The following is a 23,479-nucleotide window of genomic DNA, read 5'->3' on the forward strand; positions in this document are numbered from 1 at the left end:
CATGACAATTCAGGTACAGACAGAGCATTGAAAAAAAATAAAAAAATAAAAAGATTAGGCAAACTAAACAGAGACCATTTATACCAGAGTCCAAAATGCCTTCTTTTGATCAGACCCTTAAAAAAAAAACAAACACAAAACGAAATTATTTCTATGCCATGTTCACATGGCATTGAGGAGACCAGAGCAGCTGGTGAACTCCACCCGTCAGACAAGATGAGCTTACACAAAGCATGAAGACAAAAGCCCCACAAACTTACATATCCTTATTGTAGCAGGGGTAAGGCATGGCCTGGACTTGAACAGCTATTTCCTCTGGATTCTTGCCAGTCTGCAGCTCAATAATGGCTCTTTCAATGCTGTCCTGGATATAAATAAACGCCCGGCTGTAAATCTGGCTCTGCGAAGTGGAATTGTGTGGGCCCACCGTCCAGATGCGCTCCCTTATTCTGTTGGTGGTTTGCGTGATCCTGCTGCTCATTCGGATGGTGTAATTGAGCACAGGAGGGAGGACCGAGTCCCCATGAACAGAGCGTCCAGGGCTGCTATGGCTTGAAGGCAGCTTGAAAATGATACCTTGGAAAAGAAAGGGGAAAGGCTTTCCTTCAGAGTCAGTAGCACGCAAGCAGTACACAAAGATATGTAGGAACTCCTCATTTTTTATAAGCCTTTTCTACATTACAATCCATCATTTCATTTCTTTGCTGCAGAAATAATGCTCAGATGGGCAGGCTGCTTATCGAGGGTCTGGAAGTGGAAACTATATATCACTGCAGCCACTTCTAATTTCAAACGTGACCAATGATTCTGGGTGTGAAATACACCCCCAGACCCCTTAAATCTTTTCCACTGAGCATTCAAAAACCAAAGGCTCTTAAAATAACCAGCTGTATTTCGAAAAATCTTGCTGTTAACATGGACTGTCACGTATCTGTTAGGTATGTCACTCAGCACACACACCTCTCATGAACGTGCCCAAAGGTACTCTATCAATGCAGCTCACATAGTGATGCTGTAACATAAAAACCTCAGGGAGGCAGTGTTGAAAATTGTTCATGACCTATACATACATTTTTGTGCCCACACAAATTCCTGCAAAGCTGAGATGTCTAAGAATACAAAAGCTTTGCAAGTTCCTGGTAGGAAATGGCATGCTGTGGACACAGTTTGCCAGACAGGACTTTTCTTTTCCTTTAAAATGTCTGTTTGAGGAGAGGAAATACCCCAGAAGTTTTTCTCTCCAGAATATTTTTCCTGATTATTCCATACATAAGGCATACAATGGAATGGAGGACAAACATAGAAAAAAACTGCTTTATGGGAATAGACAAATATGATCAGGGTCTGAAGTTTCAAGTTTCAAGAAAATAAAAAGTTTCTATCCATCCCTCAATTATGAGGTAAAAACAGGTCACAGGACTTAAGTAAAGCCTAATTGAGGAGATCTTGGTCATTCTTAAAAATTAAGACACATTTGTATCATTGAAATTAATGTAAGTTCCTATTCTCTACTCCCCCCTGCAGTCTGATCCAAAGCTGCATTCTGATCCCACAAATGTGAGAAGTGTGACCAAGACGACCCAATATAATATTGCAGTGTTTGGCTGGAACACCTCAAGAGCTTTATGACCTTCTAATAAATTGAACTGTCTCATATTTGGACTCAATAACCTTAAAGGTCTTTTCCAACCTAAATGATTCAATGATTCTGTGATATCTTTCTCGATTAAAGCATCTTTTTCCCAGGGGAGCCTGAAAGAAGGCAGTTGTCACAAAGATCTAAGGGCAGCGAAATTTTGCTCAAACTGAGAATTAACCAAGAGAAAACACTAGTTGACCAAAGGCTTTCTATACAGGCAGCAGACGTGTAGAGAGAAGAGGAGATATAAAAAGGAGAGTGTAAAACACTGCCATAAGGAGGTCTGTGTATGCAGGTCCCCCACACACCAGGTGAAAATCGATTGCTGTGCGGTAGGAGCTGTGATCACAACAGCTGCTGGTGGAAAGCCAAACTTCTTATGCTGGACTCCCACCCTGTGCCAGGCTAACTTTAATTTACAGGGGGATTCAAGACTGTCACATACTTGCGAAAAGCTCATTCTTCAGAAAGAGCTCTTTAGCCACCATTTCCATTTCCTCTAAGTTTCTGACTGCTTGAACGCGGTTAAATGAGACACAGGAGGACACATTTACAGCAAGGGTAGCTAATGTATTCAGCTGATCAACAATGTCGGCGTTGTTCTGTAATTCCAGCCGAATATCATCTGGAAAAAAGGAAAAAAAAAAAACACGAACAAAATGAGTAACATCACTACACACAGCAAAAAAATCACCAAATCATTCTGCGCTTCACACTAACGATGACACCAGAAAGGAAGAAAAAACCACGTCATACTCAACATTAAGTGTAAAATAGATTTCTGCACTTAGCGGTAGAATGAAGGCATGTTGTTGACCCAATTTTTATGTTAATCATTTGTAATACGCTCGTGAGTTTGCCTTTGGGAGGATGCCAGCAATGGGATGTGACGGCCATCCCAAATCAGAAGTCGCTACTAACCTGCTGAGGTTTTAGACTCGCATATGATGCTGGCCATTCAGTCCACATCTTATGGTTTTTGATGTAATCAACTTATCTGTTGAGCTGCTCTGTTTCGGGGGAGAATGTGCTTTAACCAAGAGCATCAAGAAAAAGTTATGTCTGTTGTGCTGATGTGTGTACAAAACCTGATAATGCAGTTTAATCAAGACACTGCTGTTTCCTGGTTGTTTTAAAAGGTGACTGAATAATGTAGTGTAACTAATATGGAACAGCTGCTGCAGGTACGATGATTTTATGGAGAGTTAAGACAGGAGATGCTACTTATGAAATAACACGGGGGTCATCACGAACAGTATATAAATATCCTTCTGGCTGAAACGCACCACAACCACTCTTGGATTACACTGGGTTTTGCTGGCATAACCCAGATTTATGTTAACATGCATGGCCACTGATTGAAAAAGTGGGTAGGGACAGTAAGACCAGCTACGAAGGGACTGTGATCACCATGCTGTGCACTAACAGGAGATGTATCCACCACTGCTGTTAGCTGATGATTCCCACAGTGCAGATCAGCAACTCTCATCTTGAAGAACCATGCAAGACCACCAGAGAACAGCCACTTCCAGCAGAGCATCTCCTGTAACAATGCCTCTGGCTTCATCAGCCTGGGTACCTTTATCTGATACATTGCTTTTCTGCTCTGGAAAACTTTTAAGTTGAACCCTGATGTGATGCCAGTGAGGTCTCCACAACATTTCCCAGCAGAGGTCCAGGTAGCTCATTTGAAGTGATAATTATGGCTAAACAGTGTCCTCCAGTGGCCACACTCAGCTGCAGAGACTCCCGTCCTATTATCCCTTCAACACTCACAAGCATCATCTCTTCATACAAGCCCTTTGCTTTCTAAGAGTCTTTTCCCCTAGACCACAAGATTTCTGAATCACAGCTGAGATAGCCTTGCACAAAAGCATCTGATACTGGCCAGAAAAGAGCAGTACCAGAGGATGGCTACAGTTTGGTGACTCTGGAGCTCCCAGACCTGAAGACAAATAAGAGGGCAGCACGTGTAGACCAACTTACCCAGTTTTGTTATTTGATTCAGCAGTTCAGCTGCATCCAAATCCACCATCAGCTTGATAAAAACCTGCACAAAGGGATTCTGCAGCGTGTTCTATCAACAAGCAAAAAGAAGAAGCATCAGTTTGACCAGAAGTCCCTTGAGCTTACTCAGTGTATTTCTGAAATACAACAGACCAGCTGCCTTCACTGCGCATTTGTACAACCCCATCCTACTCCTTTCCCGACCTTCAATATTTCACTCTGTATTAGGAGGGGGAAATCTTAGCAATGAAAACGTCATACAGAGCCCTGTGAATCCAAGCCAGCGTTTCTTGGAGTCAACAGAAAATACCTATTGAGTCTCCACCAGGCAATAGAGTCCCATGGAAAAATCATGGTTAATCTTTGTTATTCTAAAAGCGCAGTAAATTTCATTTGTGTCTAAGTCCTGTGAACACAGCCAGAGCACAATGGGTAGGCGACCAAAATTTAACTTGGAGACCAGCAGACAGATTTGGTTTGGCTGAATAGTTCATTATTCCACTAATGAGTGCAGTCAGCAGAGAATACCCCATTTCACTTTTGCGTATTCCACTCCGGATTTTCTCTCAGTGCCATGGAAATGACAACGAATTCCAGCCACTGAAATAAACTTCTAATGCTTTAGGGTTCCAGAGACCTCATTTTCATAGCCTTGTAAGGAAAGGACACAATTTTTACTGCAGAGAACAGCAAGCAAATATAGGAAATGTTACAGCCTACTGCTTTCTGTATCCAAGCAAGGCTAGGCTCCTTAGGAGGGGAAAAAGAAATTTTATTTACAGTCACTGAGGTACAAAGACATCTTCTAGCTCTTATGCATGTACCCAGAGCTACATGCTTATTATAGATACTGTTTCATTTTCTGAAAAAGTCATTTCTTGCCTGGTCTTGGCTGGCTGGATCACTCCACCAAGCAGAAAGTTAATTTACAAACTGAAGAGCGTTCCCTGCTCAGCTCAGGCCTCCAGCAGGCCTCAGCATGACCAGTGTCAGGGAGCATATTACAAACAGATCATTTCAGAGAGAGGATTTGCATGGAAAGGTGTGTCAGAAGCATTTCTGTTACAGAAACAGGCAGGCACAGAAACTGTGAAGTCCAGGACAAAAACCTGAGAAGCTCACAAAAGTTTGTTTTCCCAGCTGACCTAAGATGTCCCTGAGGTTCCTGGAAGCCCAGTTTATTTGAGTGAAGAAATCCACTTCCCCAGTCCTCTCGCATGAGAGACACAGGGGAGGAAAGATCTCATACCTTGATCATTGGAACTGTCTGGTTTAACTTCGTTAGTGAATTCATGATGACAGGAGACTTGTCCAGCCACTCCTGGGACTTCAGGGCTAGATCAGCCATCTGCTTCAGGGTCGCATTAGACTATAAAAAAGGCCCACAACATGTAAGGATTCATTTATTCATTACCTTAAAGCTTTTTAAAAATAAACAAATCAATAAAACAGCTAAGACCAAATTTGGGTTCCTTTGGATCTTTCTTAGCACCCTATCACTGTTTGGCAAAATATCCCTTAAAACACTGAATTTGGATACAAGTACTTAAAAATATGGCCTCATATGTGACATTTGGAGCGTGTCTTGGATATCAGTTTTCCTTCCACCACCGGTCTGCTTGCAAACAAGTACTGGTTATAGCGTTTGTCCTGGGAAACATCTATCTATTACTGGCTGAAAATATGGGGGTGAAACTTCATAAACTGAAGGCCTTAAAAAAATTATATTATAAATATTAGACCAACAGCAATTTTATGGAGGTAAGATTCATTCAAAGACAACAGATGACTCATATGACCAGCAACGCAACTAGGAAAAGATAATTTGACTAGTACTCCAAACAGTCAGAAAACAAACTTTTGCTTCTCAAACAAACAAGACCGTGCTAGATAAATTAAAATCCTTTTGAGTGGGCATATTCTGATGTACTGTAAACAGAGCCATACCTTTTGCATGATTGCACGAGTTCCTATGGTATCTGGTGTATAAAGGATCTTCCCAAGCACCATTGGTTTTAAGAAAGACCAAATTAAAGCTCCAGTTGGGGTCTTGACCAGGTCCAGGTAAAAGGATAAACAAAACGGTGCTGCAAGGGAAGAAAAGCAAACAAATTGCCCAGAGCACAAATAGATCAGACACAAGAAAGCTACCAGTGTATTTTTTTCCCCATGGGTCCAGTTTGTTGCGGTGTCCAGTGAATGACTTCAGGGCCTTCTTCGCTGACTGATATAATATGTCTTGACAAAAGCAATCCACCCCCAAGATCTCCTGTTGCTGAACTCAAGACAACAAGAGTCTCAGTGTTTGAGCCAAGATTCTCTGCTTGAAGGTTAAACGGAGTTTCGTGAACTCAGAGGAGCTAATAATGTCAGTACAGTCAGAAAAACTACACATCAAGAAAAAGCAGTGACCTGTCAAACCCTAAGACCAGATCATCAACAAATGGGAAAAAGTGCAGTGTCAAGCACTGCTCTGCTACGTAGGCTGTTCTCCTTTTAACGTTTATGGAAATAAGCCACCAATAATTAGGGCAGTGCAGATCTTCAGCTAGCATAAATCATGAGCTCTTACAGCCCTCCGGAGACATGTGGGGGAAAAGCTCAGAACTGGATCTCTCTGGAAACAGCAGTTTGGTTCTGAAATGTTTTTGCGTTAAGGAAACGCTAGACTTACTGGAGTCATGAGGAATCCCGTATTTCCTCATCATCTTTTGGACATAGACATCCTCCACGGAAGAACTGTTGCTTACAGGGTCTCCAAAATCTGGAAGCAATGACTCAAAAAACAGAGGTGTGATCTCCTGGTTGCAGAGAACTTTTGACATGGACTTGAATGTGCCACGTGTTATCTTAAAGTTGGTTGGTTTAAATAATGCCTGCAGACAAGACAAAATGCAAATAAGTCCTGCGCACTAAAAGCGTCCCATTCTGAGAGAAAAAAAGAAACAACAAAATTAGAAGGCAAGAATTGAGCATTTTTACACTGCTTTCTTACAAGTTTGTCTCTACAAAAAAAGAAAAAAAAAAAAAAAAGACTTTCCATGGAAATTGTGCTTTTTTGGCTAACCTTTGCTATGACAGAGGTGGTAAATTTCCAGGTATGAGATCCACTGTAGGAATTGCCTATAAATTGCGTACAGGAATTGCCTATAATGTGTGCCTGGTGACACATATACACCCTGGGTTACAAGACAGAGTTTGTCACACAGATGTGCACATCCCCTATCCCCATCCAGTCCATGGCTGCATGTGGTTCTGCAACGTGCAGGCAAAGTGATCATTAGAAATGATCCCTGTGATCTATGCTGTCATTGACTATGGATTGGAGAGGGATTGGATCCAGTGCTGGAGGAAGTCAGCGCAAGCTGATGTTACTGCAGCTGTCAGAGCAGGACTGGGTTTGTACTGAATGTTTTGGGCAGTCTTCAGGCTTTGGGTGTGATCTTACGCACACTAAAGCTAGGGCAGATTTTTGCTGTTGACTTACATGGTTTTGGGTAGCCTTTAGTGGGCAGTTCTCCAGTTGTTTTCACAAGGTGACCCCTTCTAGTATTTTGTTGGAAGTCTACCCTCTTTCAAGACAGTTGCCCATCCCCTGCATTTTTGTTCCTAGTGTCCCTCCCACAGCACATGTTCCTAGCGTCCTCCCTGTCATGGAGCACATGATGGTCCCGCTGCTCCAAATCTAGGCTCTCCCAGGAAGGCAACATGTAAGTTTGATAGAGATTCTTCTTAGAACACTGCTGCTTTAAAAGAGAATCAGCTATCTATGATTTAATTCACCTTTGGCTTCTAAGGCAAGATATTCCTGTGGAAACTCTTCCACTGGTGTTTCACTTCCAAAGTACAGGCAGACTACACGTACCTTAGTCAGTGGCATATTTCTAGACTGCCGGAGCTTTTTCAGTGAATGAATGGCTTGCAGCAATGGATCAACGCCAGACTCAACCTGGTGTCTGAAATATTTCATTTTTGTCAGAAGGCCTAACATCTTGTCCACAGATTTCTGAAGTTCCTTAGGGAAAAACATCTGCAGGAGGCAGGAAGGGAATCAGTTACGATTAGCAGGAATCTGTGCGCACATGCATGTACAAGACCATATTGTGTTAATTCCAAGACAAAGATTGTGGGATTTTCAAAACTGTTAGGAGGCTTAGGGAGCAGATGTCCCATGGGAAATGAATGGGGTTTGTATTCCTAAATCCCCAAGCGCTTTTGCAAACCACTCCCCTGGATATTACATATTCTGAACAGTGTATGTTTCCAAACACCTACAGTTGGGAAATGTGCATCAGATATTGGCTGGGATACGACCCAAATCTCTAAGAGGCAGCATTTCATACAACATGTGTCACAAACACTATGAGTGACTTTTGACCTGAGCCAAATCCGTTGGCATTCTCATTTAATAACTTTTTTCCCCCGGGATTACTTCTGTAGCATTTTAAAATATGTATTCCATACACACTTTTCTGTGAATGGTATTTTTACATGCTGTTTATATAGTTGTGTGTGGGAGATACTTGAATCATTTAACGCAGTGTCAATTTTACAGGACTCTTTCCAGGGCTCCCCTTTTCAAGGAATAAAAAAAAAATAATTTAGCTCAGTGTTTTATTTTTGGGAAGCCTGAACTCAGCTGGGAATGTTCAAGAGGTTGTGACAGCATATAAACAATACTAGCAGATAGGGAGGCATTTAGAGTAGGTCCGGTGCCTTTAAATGAGGTTTGCTGGTTTACACCAGCTGGGATCCTCATTTATATCCACACTGTCACAGCATGGATATGCAATAAAAATTACTGCATGAGCAAAGCCTGATCTTTGACTTGTGTAAATCAGCATAGCTTCTGGCCACTGCAATGATATTTTATGACCTTTCAGCCACTACATGCAGCAAAGACTATAGAAAGCACTCTACAAATCCAGCACTAACCTTGTATAAGAAATTGTAAATGTCTAAGTGTCGTAACAGAGTGACCCCCAGGATGTACGTCTCACGAGTCCTCTCCGAAAGAGAGAGATTGCAGAACTCCTCTGCTACTGTTTGCAGCTGTGGGTCAGCAGGACGGATGCTACAAGACTCCAGCTGGAGGATCTGAGAAATGAGCTGTGTTTGCACAAAGGAAGAAAAGATTTGTTAGGGGGTAGACTGCTCACTCCAGTATGCATGGATTAATCTTGCCTTGCTGTTGTTCTTTCCACAGTGTAGTATTTCAACCCTGAGAAACAGAAAATGCCTAGCCATTACTCCCGCTCCAAGGGACAAATCCTAAGGATTGTATTTTACTGCCCAGCTTGCACAGTAATAAAAGTTTTGTGGCTTCAATTTCCCATTGACTGATGCATATGAAGGTTGGAAAAGAGTGCGTTCTTTGGGGCTCAGTCCAGACAAGACGGCTGGGAAGGGGAAAAGCATCTGGAGCTCTGCTTGCACAGGAGGCTGAGGAAAGCAGGCTCATCTCTCATTATGGGAGGCTATTTTTGGACCCTGAGTGCTCTCACAAATTGTGGTTAGAAGTGTGCTCTTCCATCTGGACTGCAGCAACTCCTCAGCACTGAGGACCCTACTGAGGACCCCACTCAGTCCTCATTAGTCTCTTACAGTGAACTGTGCCTTTGCTATGGACAAGAGCAATCACTCACCAGGCAGTGCGTGGCTGCTTACCAGCTACTGGTGACAGCCAAAGAGACCATATGGCTCCCGGTCTCCAGCGGCTGAACTGATGTCAATGACTGCTCTTGCTGCATTTCTGATGGCTATTTTGATCTATAACATGCTATGCTGTCTATCCCTGTAGAATCACATACCTCTCTGTGTGCTGTCACACATGCAGTATGACCTGCTTAGCTGCATTCACTAACACATTCTAGTTTTAATGGTCTGAGAGCTAGAAAGCAACAAGATCTCCCACCAGGATGACAGCCAACTTACCTGACTGCTGTTTTCTGCGAGAGATGCTTCCAGAAGAGCATCAATACTGGCTGTGGACATTCTTGTTGTGGTTTTGAGATCCTCTTTGAGCTGGTCCACATTTTTAAACACATCTCTTAACTTTTCTGTAGAGAACAATCAAAGAACAATTGATCTAACAGCTTTCTCCAGACACACAGCAATCTCAAGCACACAGATGGGACTTTAGGTAAAGTACGGAAGTGAGGTACACCACTGCTGGTTAAAAAAACCCCAACAACCAAACTTGCAAAATACTGTCATATTTCCTAGGTTTTACAGTCTGATTTGTGGGCTGAAGTTGACAGGTCTAGTGATAGCAAAAATTGCTCAGATACAAAGACTCGAGACTTTCAGCACATAGGACTATTTGGGCTGTACAGAAAACAAAGGGTGGTCTAGAATAGCCTCTAGAATTACCCTAGATAAAGGATCCCAAGGACATGAGACATGGTGTATGGTTATTTCATTAATATCACATCTTCCTGGCAGCTAAGAAAGTCTTGGGATTTCCAGCAGAAAGTATGGTAGCAGTGATGATGTTTACCAACGTTGTAAAGTAAATATAGAAAACTACCTTGCTTGCTAGAATCTGTTAAATTCTCAGTGATGTTCAACATGGAATTCAAAGTAGTCATATACTGAGGAATCTCTTGAAAGAAAGCAATTTCTGGTACATTTTCTTGAAACCTAAATCAGAAAAACAAACCAACCAACAAAATTGGGAATATGAGAAGAAGCTAAGACGCCATTTCATCATTTCATAAATAGAATAGTAAATCAGAGGGAGAGCCTCACCACTTCATTTGTGTCTGGATGTTTGTGGCATCCCCAATCAGGATCTTTTTAAGCTCTTGGGAGATTCTTCTGTGATTCAGTAGATTGGTCACAACTTGATTACTCAGTTCAATAGCACGGAGGAGCTGCTCGTGAGAGTGACTTTGTTCACACATTTCTCCGAAGCTAACATTAGGGAGATGGCAAATATGCTGTATTGACTTAAAGCTCTCATAGTCACAAAGAAGTGTTGTCAGACCTCGGAGATGAGATATCTTCAAAGGAAATTTTGAAAAGGAAGATAAATGCACAAACACAGTTAGATGACAGAATTATAAGAGGTAAATTTTAAAGAGTTCCTTTCCATTTTCCTTTGGGATTTACATTTAAATATATACTTCTAGTTCCTTCAAAAGGTCTCCAATAGAACAGTTCATAACAGTCATTCCTACCTGAGTTTGTAGCAGACCTGGCTACACGACATTGCACATGACCTAATAAACCTTGCAAGCCTTAACGTATCATTTCCCCTGCCCGACATGCATACACAGCAATACTCCACTTGGACTTACCTGTTGAGGAATTAATCTTCCCAGAGACCAAATCAATCTAACTTGTGCAACAGGCTTAGCCTTTCAGATACCACCTGGTCATCTCTACTACAGCATACGAAACCGAGTCGGCTAAAAGTCAGGACTTGTGCATCTGCCAAACAGTGTAAAATTATAGTCCTTTGCCCGCTCTGCTATTATGGGCTTCCCTCTTGCCTGACATCACTATTTACATTATCAGTCTCATGGCAAGAACTGTTTTCTGTTTTGTTCCTACAAGCACACCTGTCACACTGAGGCTCATTGTATTACTGTTATAGATAGAGTAAGCAGCAACAGCATTTCACACTGTTATCTTTTTTTAAAAGAGTTTTTAATTCTATTTCTCATACAGAGAAGTAGAATAAAGTGCACACAAGCTCTTAGTGCAATCACGTATGTATGGTGTAAGAAGCATTTTATCCAAATGAGGCATTGCCAAATCCAAAGCTGGTGAGGGAAATCCATGAATTAATATTGCTTAAGTGCTTGATCTCAGAAACCATTACAGTGTTGTGAGACATTTAGGGCTAAGGGAGCATGTGGGAACTTGGACTCCAGTCACACTGGTGTTGGTATAGTTACCACTATGCCTAAGGAATCAAGTTAGTTGTGCTTATAACTACCAACTGGGTATGCACAATTCCACTGATTTTCAGCAGGGCAGAAGTACCTAACTGCTATTTGTGCCCTACGCTTTTCTCAAATGAAGCTGAAGCATCCCAGAATGATCTCAGCTCTTTAAGGTGCTTTGCCAAGTCTCAACGTACTGAGCTTTAAAACTACTGGTGCACTGATTTATGAGGAATATGCTGCCACTTATGCATTGCTTATCCTTTTGGGATGGCTGGTGGAAAAGACAGGGGATTCTATCCAACAGACTGGGAGGATAGGAACATCTCCACCTTCTAGGAAAAATGGGTGTACACTAGGTAGAGACTCTTATAAGTAACAAGTTCTTCAGCTCAGTTTAATGACAACTTTCAAATATAAGGAACTGGCAGAAAACAGAGTTGCAGTCCTAGTTTTTAATCAGCTGTTCTTTTAAGAAGCTCTTTTTTTCCATATGCTGTTTTTCAAAACCTCTATTGCACATTCATGTATCACTGCGGGATGTCCTTCAAGTCAGCATTTTAAGCAGACTTACTTTTAGCTTCAGGAGCTCTGGTATGGATGAATGTTTCTCAGAGGTATTATTTTGCATAAAAGAGTTCTTTTTCAGATGAGTTTGCTTCAAAAGCAGTGTGATGTTTTCTGTGCGAGGAAGAAAACAAAAGTTACTCAAGACAAAAATGCCAGACTTGCAGAAAGTTCACATATGGGAATATCAGCACTTTTATTTTGAGGCCTACTGAGTATTGCTATTTTCCACCAACATCACCTGGCTCAGGACCTCTGAAATCACAGATCAAGACCTAGGTTGTAATCTGGATTATATTGGATCCAGTTTGAGTAGGTGCTCTGGTCCTAAAGAAATCCACCCCACACCGGTAACAGGTCTTCTGACAGTGCCCTTCAGAGCACGAGCAATATTCTGTGAACAGATAAACCTCTCGGGTTTTACAGTAGGCTCGTATGATGAATGTAAAATACCATGTTAACTCTCAAAAATAACTACTGTTGTCTTACAGGTATATAAAGCTGTGAAGAGAATATAGGTTTCTATTTGTAAGATAGCTTTATCTGAGTGTCAGCAACCTGTCATCACATAGCAAAGAGTAGATGTGCATTTTGGATAGAGTTGGATGGAAAACTTGTATCTGCAATGTGACATAACTCAAACAAAAAGGAGTCTGGCTTCCCAAGGTCTCACAGCTCCAGTTAATTGCTAGCGGATGAAAACATGCAGCACCACTCCTTCCCGCCATTAGAGAAAACACTTTGAAAAGACAGGCACAACATATTCCAGCTGAGGTCCCACAACATTAATGAAATCATGATTACCTGTCAATTTGCTGTCTTCGACTTCAGTGGCATTTATTAAACACATCAGGTAAGGGTTATAGCTGTTATTCACTGTCACCTGTAAGATGGTGTTTTCAAATTCTAAAAACAGAAATCTGAAAAATAAGATAGGATTTTAAATCAGCTTCTTTTTCAGAAACAAAGTATATCAGTGAGCAACCTGTCAGCTGTGTAGATACTATTCCTTGGCAGCATAAATAAGAATTCCAGATGAAGTCATTTGTCTCCTGTGACATCTCCAAAGTGGGTACCCTCCCAATTTTATTTTATCAATTCTTTTGCTGTTATCTCCCAAAGCTGTCACTCACTCTCAAAACATATGTATAAGAAAACACGCTTGAAAGGTTCACTGGGGATGCAAGATATAGATGGAAAGACACAACCTAGAGGAGACCGAGAATCAAAAATTAGTCATACCACAAAGAAGAGGTTTCCAAAGAGTTTACCACTGGTGGCAAGCCTCGTTCAGGATTCTGCTTCCACTGTGAACTGATACATGCCAACACAGAAAACTTTTGAAAGTCTAACTTTTAGCTATATGTTCAGTTAAAGGAGAAACTTCCTCATCTTCAATCTAACCCACATTATACCTAGTGTCCTAAATTATGGTGATTTCAGGCTTAAGTTGCTCCACTGGAAGAAAATTACATACTTCTTATGCTGGAATGAGAATGGTGGTCACTACCCATAAGTGCAATTACAATACCCAAAAAGCAAACTCACCGTGTGATCAAACTGGTTGGTGAGAGAGCTTGGTCACTCTGAGTCCAAGGTAGGGTCTTGCTGTACAGGGTTTCTGCCTTGACAACAAAGTGATGAGCAACAATATCAATGACGCTGTCAAGACTAGTTTTATTGGAGAGAAAAGCCGACATGGAACTTATGTTGAATTCATTTAGCAGATCAGAGTTCAGCCTCTTGAGAATGTAGCGACTGCCTTCTATGAATTCTAGAGCTGACACATCATTGGCAGAGTTGTTTGCCAGTGCTTCCAACAACTTTGCAAAGGCAGCCACATCAGTTAGATTCCTTTTGGTGTTTAGCAAACTGTCTACCACATTCCAGAGGCTTGAGTAATAACTCCATTTGGTGAGGTTGAAGGCGCCTTGGAGTCTCTGCAGCAGTTCATTCACATGGAGCTCATCCTGTACCACACTGAAGAGCACTGACATGTTATTCCAGCCTGCTAAGCTGCCAGATAAATTTAGGGACTTCAGTACTGTTTCATTCACCATGAAAGGAATGAGCACGTTCAAAAGCTGAGACGGGAGCACACCACTCACATCTGGGACTGGGACGGGGCAGGAGGCATTACTCTGCAGCAGCCCCTCCGTGACAGCAGCCAGAGCTCTCGCCTTCTCCTGTACCCAAGAGTTTTCCAGCTCGGAGACAAGGTTCAATTTGGAAAGGAGACTCAGAGAAAACTGCAGAGACCGGATGACGCAAGACAGCTCCTTGGAAAAGCGTTCGCTGCCGTTCTCGTAGACAACAGCAAACTCTGGAGACAGTTTCAGGTTTGTTATGGCAAGCTGGAACGTTTTTGCAAAGGTCTCATTGTGCGTTGTTCCACTCTCCATGCCCATGGAATCAAAGAGGGGTTTGCAGGGGCTCCCGGCTAAGGACTCGCTTAGAGTGGTGTTTTCAAACAGCATCTCAAGTGTTATGTGGAGCACATCCTGAGCGGAGCAGTTCTGGGGAGTCCCATAATCGTTGTCGCTGTTCTCAAGGAAAGGACTCAAGACTGAACGCAAGAACTTCCAAATTTTTGCCTCCAGTGAAGTATTGTGCTGTAAGGAAGTCTCACTGAACTCCTTCTGCAGCAGCAAATGTGAGAAATTATAGACAACATCCATTTTTTCTTCAAATGTTTTGTTTAATTTGGTGTCACCAAGGACTTTCATTCCTGCTCTCCATATTCCAGTCAGTCTCTGGGTATAGTTACTGTAAGAATCAAATAATAGGTTGATAGTTTCAAGCTCACTGATATTGTAACTTTTCTGCAAGCTTTTTAAAATGAAGATACTCCTCTGCATGGCTTGTGAGTATATGGAGATGTTGGTTCCTCTGGAGTCTTCTTCACCATACAGCTCAACTATGGAGGATGCAAAGTGTATCAGCTGTTTGAGTTCCTTACTGAAATAAGGACTGGAGTAATTTTTCATGGTACTGAACTGATTTTGCAGTATGTTTAGAAGTGACTGGGAAGTGGGACTCTCCGTACTATTCCAGTTCACGGACTGGAGTACTTCAGCAATCTGCCAGAAAGCACGAAGTTCATTTCCCTGCCTTCCATGAAGAGAACTTTGGAGTTTCTGCATTAGCTTAGACAAAGAAGAGATCAGCAGATAATGATCACTGGTATTCACCTTTGCCATGGCAGCAAGAAGCTGCTCGAGGGACAAGAGATGTTCTGCAAAATTTTCAGAAGTTACAGGGGTCAACAAGAAGTCAGAAAATAATGATGACACTTTTTCATTTGTGCTGAGATAATTTTCAATGTCTTCAAGTGAGATTGCATGAAGTGCAATCATTTTTATAACCTCCCATGCTTTCTCTGTATTAAAATGCGTCCTGTTTAAAATTATCTGATTCCAAATCACTGCAGCCATAGTTAGAATATCTTGGTTTTCTTTTCCATAGGGGTTAGGGTAGAACAATCCTTCACTGCCAACTTCATACAGTGGAAGTATTCCTTGAAATATTCTTTCCAAAACTAGAGTGCTGTTTGTGGCAGACGTTGAATCGAAAAAGAGTTTTAATGAACTATTCAAATCATTCCAATCTGAGAATTTAATTCCTCCACTAGAATTGTGAAAGATCTGATGTACGAACATTTTTCCGGGAGCTACTCCAAAGTCCACAAGAATTAGAGCTTTCTTCATGATTTCCAGGAGTTTCACATATTCATCCACTTCCGTTAGGTTCCATTTGGTGGTCAACATGTTGCCAGTGGCGTGCCACAGCTGCGAGAAATGTCCCCACTCAGACCGGTTGGGAGCATTTCTGCCCACCTGTAGCAGTTCGTACATACTGCTCGTGGAAACAGTTGGTAACAAACGGGAAAACACAGGTAGCCGATGCCAGCCTGCTAAGCTGTCAGATAAATTTAGGGACTTCAGTACTGTTTCATTCACCATGAAAGGAATGAGCACGTTCAAAAGCTGAGACGGGAGCACACCACTCACATCTGGGACTGGGACGGGGCAGGAGGCATTACTCTGCAGCAGCCCCTCCGTGACAGCAGCCAGAGCTCTCGCCTTCTCCTGTACCCAAGAGTTTTCCAGCTCGGAGACAAGGTTCAATTTGGAAAGGAGACTCAGAGAAAACTGCAGAGACCGGATGACGCAAGACAGCTCCCTGGAAAAGCGTTCGCTGCCGTTCTCGTAGACAACAGCAAACTCTGGAGACAGTTTCAGGTTTGTTATGGCAAGCTGGAACGTTTTTGCAAAGGTCTCATTGTGCATTGTTCCACTCTCCATGCCCATGGAATCAAAGAGGGGTTTGCAGGGGCTCCCAGCTAAGGACTCGCTTAGAGTGGTGTTTTCAAACAGCATCTCAAGTGTTATGTGGAGCACATCCTGAGCGGAGCAGTTCTGGGGAGTCCCATAATCGTTGTCGCTGTTCTCAAGGAAAGGACTCAAGACTGAACGCAAGAACTTCCAAATTTTTGCCTCCAGTGAAGTATTGTGCTGTAAGGAAGTCTCACTGAACTCCTGCAGTAGAAGATGTGTTAAGTTATAGACAGGGTCAATTATTTCTTTACTGGAAGCTTCACTGGCACTTGTATAATGAAGGATTTTCATTCCTGTCCTCAGAAGTTCAGACAGGCTCTCTAAGGTTTTATTGTCAAAATTAAAGAAAAGTTCTATAGATTTTAATTTACTGACATTATAATTCAGCTGTAAGTCTTTTAATACGTACAAGGTCTTTTGTATGGCTTGAGTGACTAGTGAGATATTGGCTACTTCAGAGTTTTTCCCAAACTCTTTAAACACGGCTGTTATAAATTCTGACAGCTGATCCAACTGCTCACTGAAGACACTATTTGAACTATTATTCAGCTTTTGTAAATGGCTGTTTAATACCTCTAAAAACTGCCCATAGGCTATGATGCCTGTATTATTCCACTTCATTGATCTGAGTTTTTCCCCAATGCGCCAATAGGCATTCAAGTCATCCCACCAGGCTTCACCCATGGAGCTTTCTACTTTCCGCATCAGTTCAAACACAGGCATCAGTAGGTACTGATAACCTATGTTTGTGTCTGTCAGTATAAAAAACATCTTCTGGAGAGCGAGAAGCTGGTCTGGAAAGTTTCTGTAGGACACAGGCTTAAGCAGATAATCGGAAAACAAAGATGGTATTTCTTGCATTCCATTTAAGCGGTCTCTGAAGTCTTCCAGCGATGATGGCATGCTAGCGGAGAGCAACATTTTGAGAGCATCCTCAGTTTGCACTGTACTAAAATTAGAATTATTTAGCAGAACTGGATTCCAAATCGTTGTAGCTAATTTTAAAGCACTCTGAATTTCTTTCCACTGGGTCATTATATTGAAAATGGAAGTCCCATTAAAGTCACTCTGTAATTGCAGTGATGTGAAGTTATAGATTTCATCAATTATTTCCTTATTATATGGTTCCTCTAATTTATAATCATGGTATGGATACATTCCCAGTTCAAGAATTGCATACAATTTCTGTAATGTTTCATTCTTCAAATTTCTGAATAGATTTAAGCTTTTTAATTCACTTCTATTCATTTTTTTCTCAAAGCCTTTTAAACGATGTAGAGACTTTTGTATGGCTTCTAAATCATTCGAATTAATGGACCTCTTGGAATCTTTTCCACCAATCCCTGGTGACTTTATTTTTCTGGAGGGGAAAAAAAGCATTTTAGTGAATATGAAATCAATGCAAGTGGAAATGTAAAGTGATTTAGAGCAAAGATCATAGATTTGAATTATACTGTTAGTAATATCCCTTTAGCTAATGTCTTACCTCAGAACTTCTTCCAGTTCAGATACTAAACTCCGATTATCTTTCCAGTTAACAAAGTGATTACAAATATATCTGGTCACCAAACTTTTTTCTTTATCTACAACAAACACATAAAGAGTACATTAGTAAAGACCATATTAGTTTGAAAACTGAGAAGAGCCGCATGGCAAATCTGTTAAGGACAACACGCATATATGAAGTTAGGCTCCTAGAAGACACAAGATCCTGTTTAGAAATTTGACTGCTCTGTTGGGGTGTAACTCTTCCTGGTCTTCCAAAGGAAGTCAGGATGCTACTTGTCATCATAGAAATGATTTTTCATCTCAAGAACAGCTCAATGCCCCTGTGATCTGGGTGCTAATAGAGCTCTCCTCCTGCTTTAGGAGTATTTTGCCATCAGTGATGCAGCACAAGCTAGGCTAATATTTATCATCCTTTCTTTCCCTTCATTTGGGAATGCTTTTTTACTACCCGCACGTAGGCTTTGTCTGCAGCATCATTTATGTCTCCTATAGCCATTTACACTCATCTTGATATCCCCGTGTGTCCAGTCCTCTCAGCAGCCACCTCCCCATGTTTTCCCTACTTGCACTGCATTAATCTGCTTTCTTCTTATCCACCCCAACTTCCACAATCTCCATCAAACAAGAAATAGAGAATGGATGGCATTTACAAATCTGTCCCTTGTATCATTTAGACGCTGTAGCTTTCCCTTGCCGGTTCACATAACCTGAGTTAAGAGGTGGATGTCGAGGACCCTGCCTCTGCTTCAAGCCAACAGGGGTTTAGGGGAATGGCTAATCTTGGTATCTTGATGTATACAGCTTGTTGTGCAGCCCAGGCCCTACCCTGATATGCTGAGGTGAGTTTGACAGTGCCCACAACTACAGGCAGACTTTGACCAAAAAAAAAAAAAAAACACCACAAAAAAATCAAGGTAAAATATTACCACTCCCCATTTTTCCACCGAGACTGCAAACGCATGTTAATTCATTGTCTACTGACAAAACCACACTTTTTACTTTTCAATTTGAAATGAGGTATTTCATTCACATTTGTAAAAAGTTGAAAGAAGAATTCATTATGCTGAGCCCTGAACAGTATGCAATCTGTACGGTCGCTTATCAGCCTGCAATTTGCTTCTCTTCAGCACCACAGGTTTTCAGCAGAGATACAACTATATGGAGGAGTCTTACCTTGCTCCAAGCAGTTCAGGGAATATGGAGGATCTGTAACCCCATTCTGAACAGTTTTGAATCTATCATCGGTCACAAGCGATGCAGAGACATTCTGAGCTGCCAGCACAACACTAAAGGGAGGAGGAAAAAAAAAAAAAAAAGAAAGGAAAATGAATTGTGGTTACAGGTTTATGAGAAGAAATAAAACAAGTGCTCAAATAGGAAACAGCTGGTGTACAGCCCATCATTCTTCAAATGTCTGACAGACAAGAAATTGCCCTTACTTTTAATTATTTGTTTGATCATGCACAAAATACAAATACAAAGGGCTTTGATGGGAAAGCCATGGCAGTATATTAGCACAAACATATGTGTTTCACTCATTAGATGTACTTATTCGAAGGGTTATGCAAAATCTATAGATCACTTAAATCCTCACAATAGGGCTTAGAAAACACTCAGGTGATATGCCAGCCCAGTGATTCATTGCTACGGGTGAATCTCCTCCTAAAAGAAACCAAGAAGTGAGCAGACAAGGCTCCAGGGAGAGCAGGGATCCCTAAGGGACAACATCTGTGGATGGAAGAAGCAATCACAAATAACGGTTACCATTTCCAATTCTCCTTCTTTCCTCTTTTATACAGTAATAACCAGGCTGACAGGGAAGCAAGGAACGTTTTTCAGTCTTCAGAAAGAACAAGCTGATAATCAGGCACATTGTATCACAGAGGAAGTAATTTAAAAGACACTTTGTTCAATGTGCGCAGGTTACTGAAAACTTCACGGTGATTATTAGTCCCTTTTGCTTCTCCTGTATAAAGAGTAGCTCTTCACTGTAGGCATAGGGTCACCGTGAAATGCATAATCTCTCGCCTGAAGTTCTGCAGGTGATACACAAAGAACCTAGCTGAGCTGATTTCAGTGGCATGAATAAATGCATACTGATTTGTGGGAACAGACTGCTAGCGAGAAAAGAGCACCAGGGATCTCTTTTCTCCTCATTTAACGTAATGCCTCCATGCAGGTTTCGTGGCCTTGGTGCTCACCATTTCCATTCTGCAGAGGTGCTTGTTAGCAAGAGTCTTATAGGGGGAAGAATCTGCAGTTATAAGTCACATATTGAGTTGAGCAATGGCAGAGCCAAGGAGGAGGGAGGCATAGGCTTGCTAAAAGTGGATTCATATCATATGGATCAGAAGGTAGCAAACGTGAAAACAAGTGGTGTTGCCCTTTTATTTCAGTCTTGGGCTTTTGCAGACATTGGCTTTAGAGAAAAAGTTCAGCTTACACGCTTATCTGAAAAGCTGTTTTAAAACAATGACAGGAGCATTTGTGAATTCAGTCTGTAAACCAGGTTTGTGTGGGTAATAAAATTTGTTCCTAAAGTTTCTGCAGAATTCATGTCTTTGAAGTTACTGTTGTTTATCACATGGTTAATACAGATGCCACAAAGAGCAAAAGTTCTTTTCTTTTGTATCTTCATATTTATACTACAAAAAAATTCCCAGTACAACATTTCTTTAGGAGGTCAGTACTGCCTGAGTAAGAGACACAGACAGGCTAGCTAAGATGTGCTTCTGTAAACATCATTAAAAATACTATTTTTTTAATCTCTTTGCAATAACTCTTTACTCATGCATTTACACTGCCAGATGCTAGGTATAAAAGCACTGCACCGTTCTAGTGATGAAATTCTCTGCGCCTCTTTGTCGTGGCTATGATAACTTTGCCCAGCTCTGCAGCTGTAGAGCAAAGCAGAGCAGCGCAGTAAATATTAATTCTTCCTGGGCACTCAAACAGTGCTGCTTCCCAGGCTCGATTCTGCAAGCCAGTAAATACAAACGAATGTGACTGACTGAAACAGCAGCATGGACAAAAAGCCTCTGAATAAAATTAAAATTCTTGCCACACTGCTGCTGACTCCTTTAAGGATAAGGACATTATGACTTATAAATAGTTCTCACAATTCAGGATGGCAAATTACCCAGATATTAAATGTACGGTTTTTTAAGTGCCTTGGCAACATGCCAGTGATGAAAAGCGAGTCCCTCTGAGTCTGGGTGTAGTCAAAGTGGCAAAGTTTCTACAACCTCTTTTGGCATCCTTACCCAACTACTGATGTATCCAAGACAAAAAAAAAAAAATTTAAAAAAAAAAATCTGAAGATACACAGTTGCTTGCTGTCCTCCATGTGCAAGCAGCCCATACAGAGGAATTTACAGCAGTGTCAGTCACATATCCAGTAGATGATTTGGAAGAGAGTCCCTTAATCTCTTGAGTAACTCAAGCCTTCTAGAGATCAGTGAGAGTTTAGCCCAACTACAGACCAGGAAGGGGATTTCAAGGCTAAGCCCATTTTAGAAGAGTTTTATTGTCCCAGCTGCATACAGCATCAAATATTTCAGCACAGTTAATTAATACAGTTAAGCCAGCTCTGTTTTTCATATAACCATTGAGCAAGAACATAACCAGTACTTCCTTCTTAAAGTCACACATATTCAAAGCCCCGTATGCTAAGAACCAGACTCCCTCTCTCCTCTACTTTCTTGGGACCAATCTTGAAAGATAAAATAGTGGTAAATTGTGTAACAAATTTTTTTATTTTTTTTTAAATGAATGTATGGCTCCTCTACAAATGCTTGAGGTGTTCCAAAACAACTTGAATTTGCTCTACGCTTTTCTGGACAGAAGCAGCTAGCTGCTGTCTTTGGCAAAACAACTATCCAGCCAGAAGAGCTTTTCTTCAACCAAAGGCAGCGTCTGCTATTCACCATTCTTTCTATCTGCACACAGAATTGACAGTGCTGGAAGAAAACTAAGAGTTCATATCAAGCTCCCATCTAAAAAAGTGACACAAGAGTCACTGAAAATCAAAACACTGCTCACTGGCCATAGAGACCTTTAGAGACGCATCAGTATGAAGCCATATCATACCCCAAATAAATCATGCTCTTAAGCTAACACCCTTTCTTCAAGATGAGAGGTGACAGAGTTCAATACACGAACCCACCAACTTTCAGTGCCACTCCTGGCGTTTTCTGTATTTTTACCTGCTTGGATTCTGAAGGAAATCAATTATGTCTTGCAGTTTCATGCTGCCCTGAAACACATCTGGGGCCAGCAAAAGGAGATGCCACAGGGAGGTGTCATTCTGCACTTGGGAGATGAGCATTAGAAATGAGACCATTTCATTGACGAATGCTGCCTGGTACTGCGGGTTATGTTGCACCTTAACAAATAACAAAGCAAGAAATTATTTCAGAACAAGAACCCTTGTTGCTGGTGGGTCTTCTTATGCTTTTCAGCTTGCACTGCACTTGTACACAAGTCTACAAACAATACATTCAAAGGACTCTAGTGACAGGCAGTAACTGAGAGAGTGACTGTGCTTTACCTTCACACCCCAGATTGCACAATAAATTTTCTGTTTAGACAAGCCCTACGATTCACAATGTCCCAAACAGTCCAAAGACTAGGAATACAAGAAAAATTAGTATCAATCCTCACTCTGGTAAAAAAAAAAAGAAGGTATTACCTTTAAAGGATTTATTTGCTTAAATTATATAGCTTTCCCAAAGACAAGTACTCCTTCAATCATAAATACTTGGATCAGATGCAGTAGTTATTGGATGAAGTTGTAGGGCTGAGGTAATACAGGATTAAATTTATTGCCTCCCTGAGCTTTAAATATTCTTATTTACACCACATTGTCACACTGCTCTATCTACCTGTCACTGCAGCAGGGCAAATAAAGAGGAGAAACAAGACCTAGCCATGGTGAGAATCTTTACTGGCCACTAGCTCATGGCTGGATGTCCTTGCCTTTCCAAGCTGGATCCTCAACTCTAAGGTCTTTGAGCTAATCTTATTATCCCAGTTTCAGCTGGGAAAGAGTTAATTTTTCTTTCTAGTGATGGCTGTGAAAGGAATGTCAATAATACCTATTGGTTTTAGTTGTTGCTAAGTGAAGTTTACACTATTCAAGGACTTTTTTTCAGCTTCCCATAGAAGCATAGACAGAATGGATGGCATGGCCAATGAAATATTCCATACCACACCAGATGTCATGCTCAGTATATAAATGGGAGGGTTAGCCGGGGGGACAGGAATCTGCAAGCACTGCTCAAGATGGTACCAATTCACTGGGCAGTGACAGTGACCCATGTCATTATTATTGTTATTTTTCCTTTTCTGTTATTGTTTCTATTAAACTGTCTTTATCTCAACTCACAAGTTTTTTTCCTTCCTTAATCCCCCCTTGGTTTTTTTCCCCCTCCTTCCCCTACCTTTCTGGAGAGGGGAAAAGGGGGAGGGAGTGAGCAAGCAGCTGCATGGTTTTACATGCTGTTTGGGGTTAAACCACAACATCTGTT

General features: G+C 41.4%; 1 protein-coding gene across 1 annotated transcript in view; it reads right to left on the bottom strand.

Moving 5' to 3' along the window:
- The window catches only part of ABCA12 (ATP binding cassette subfamily A member 12), a 94,375-nt gene that overhangs the window by 43,485 nt on the left and 27,411 nt on the right, over positions 1–23,479 (bottom strand). The window contains exons 7-23 of the mRNA XM_074146031.1: positions 22,157–22,335; positions 19,125–19,237; positions 17,929–18,025; positions 13,654–17,802; positions 12,910–13,025; positions 12,113–12,219; positions 10,397–10,650; positions 10,176–10,288; positions 9,581–9,705; positions 8,582–8,755; positions 7,512–7,676; positions 6,321–6,522; positions 5,594–5,733; positions 4,896–5,015; positions 3,626–3,716; positions 2,085–2,264; positions 261–576 (exon numbers count right to left, since the gene is read on the bottom strand). Of these exons, the coding sequence (XP_074002132.1) occupies positions 261–576; positions 2,085–2,264; positions 3,626–3,716; positions 4,896–5,015; positions 5,594–5,733; positions 6,321–6,522; positions 7,512–7,676; positions 8,582–8,755; positions 9,581–9,705; positions 10,176–10,288; positions 10,397–10,650; positions 12,113–12,219; positions 12,910–13,025; positions 13,654–17,802; positions 17,929–18,025; positions 19,125–19,237; positions 22,157–22,335 (6,641 nt within the window). The remainder of the gene's footprint in view (positions 1–260; positions 577–2,084; positions 2,265–3,625; positions 3,717–4,895; positions 5,016–5,593; positions 5,734–6,320; positions 6,523–7,511; positions 7,677–8,581; positions 8,756–9,580; positions 9,706–10,175; positions 10,289–10,396; positions 10,651–12,112; positions 12,220–12,909; positions 13,026–13,653; positions 17,803–17,928; positions 18,026–19,124; positions 19,238–22,156; positions 22,336–23,479) is intronic.

Source organism: Numenius arquata, chromosome 3 (assembly GCF_964106895.1).
Source record: "Numenius arquata chromosome 3, bNumArq3.hap1.1, whole genome shotgun sequence".
NCBI classification, from domain to species: domain Eukaryota; kingdom Metazoa; phylum Chordata; class Aves; order Charadriiformes; family Scolopacidae; genus Numenius; species Numenius arquata.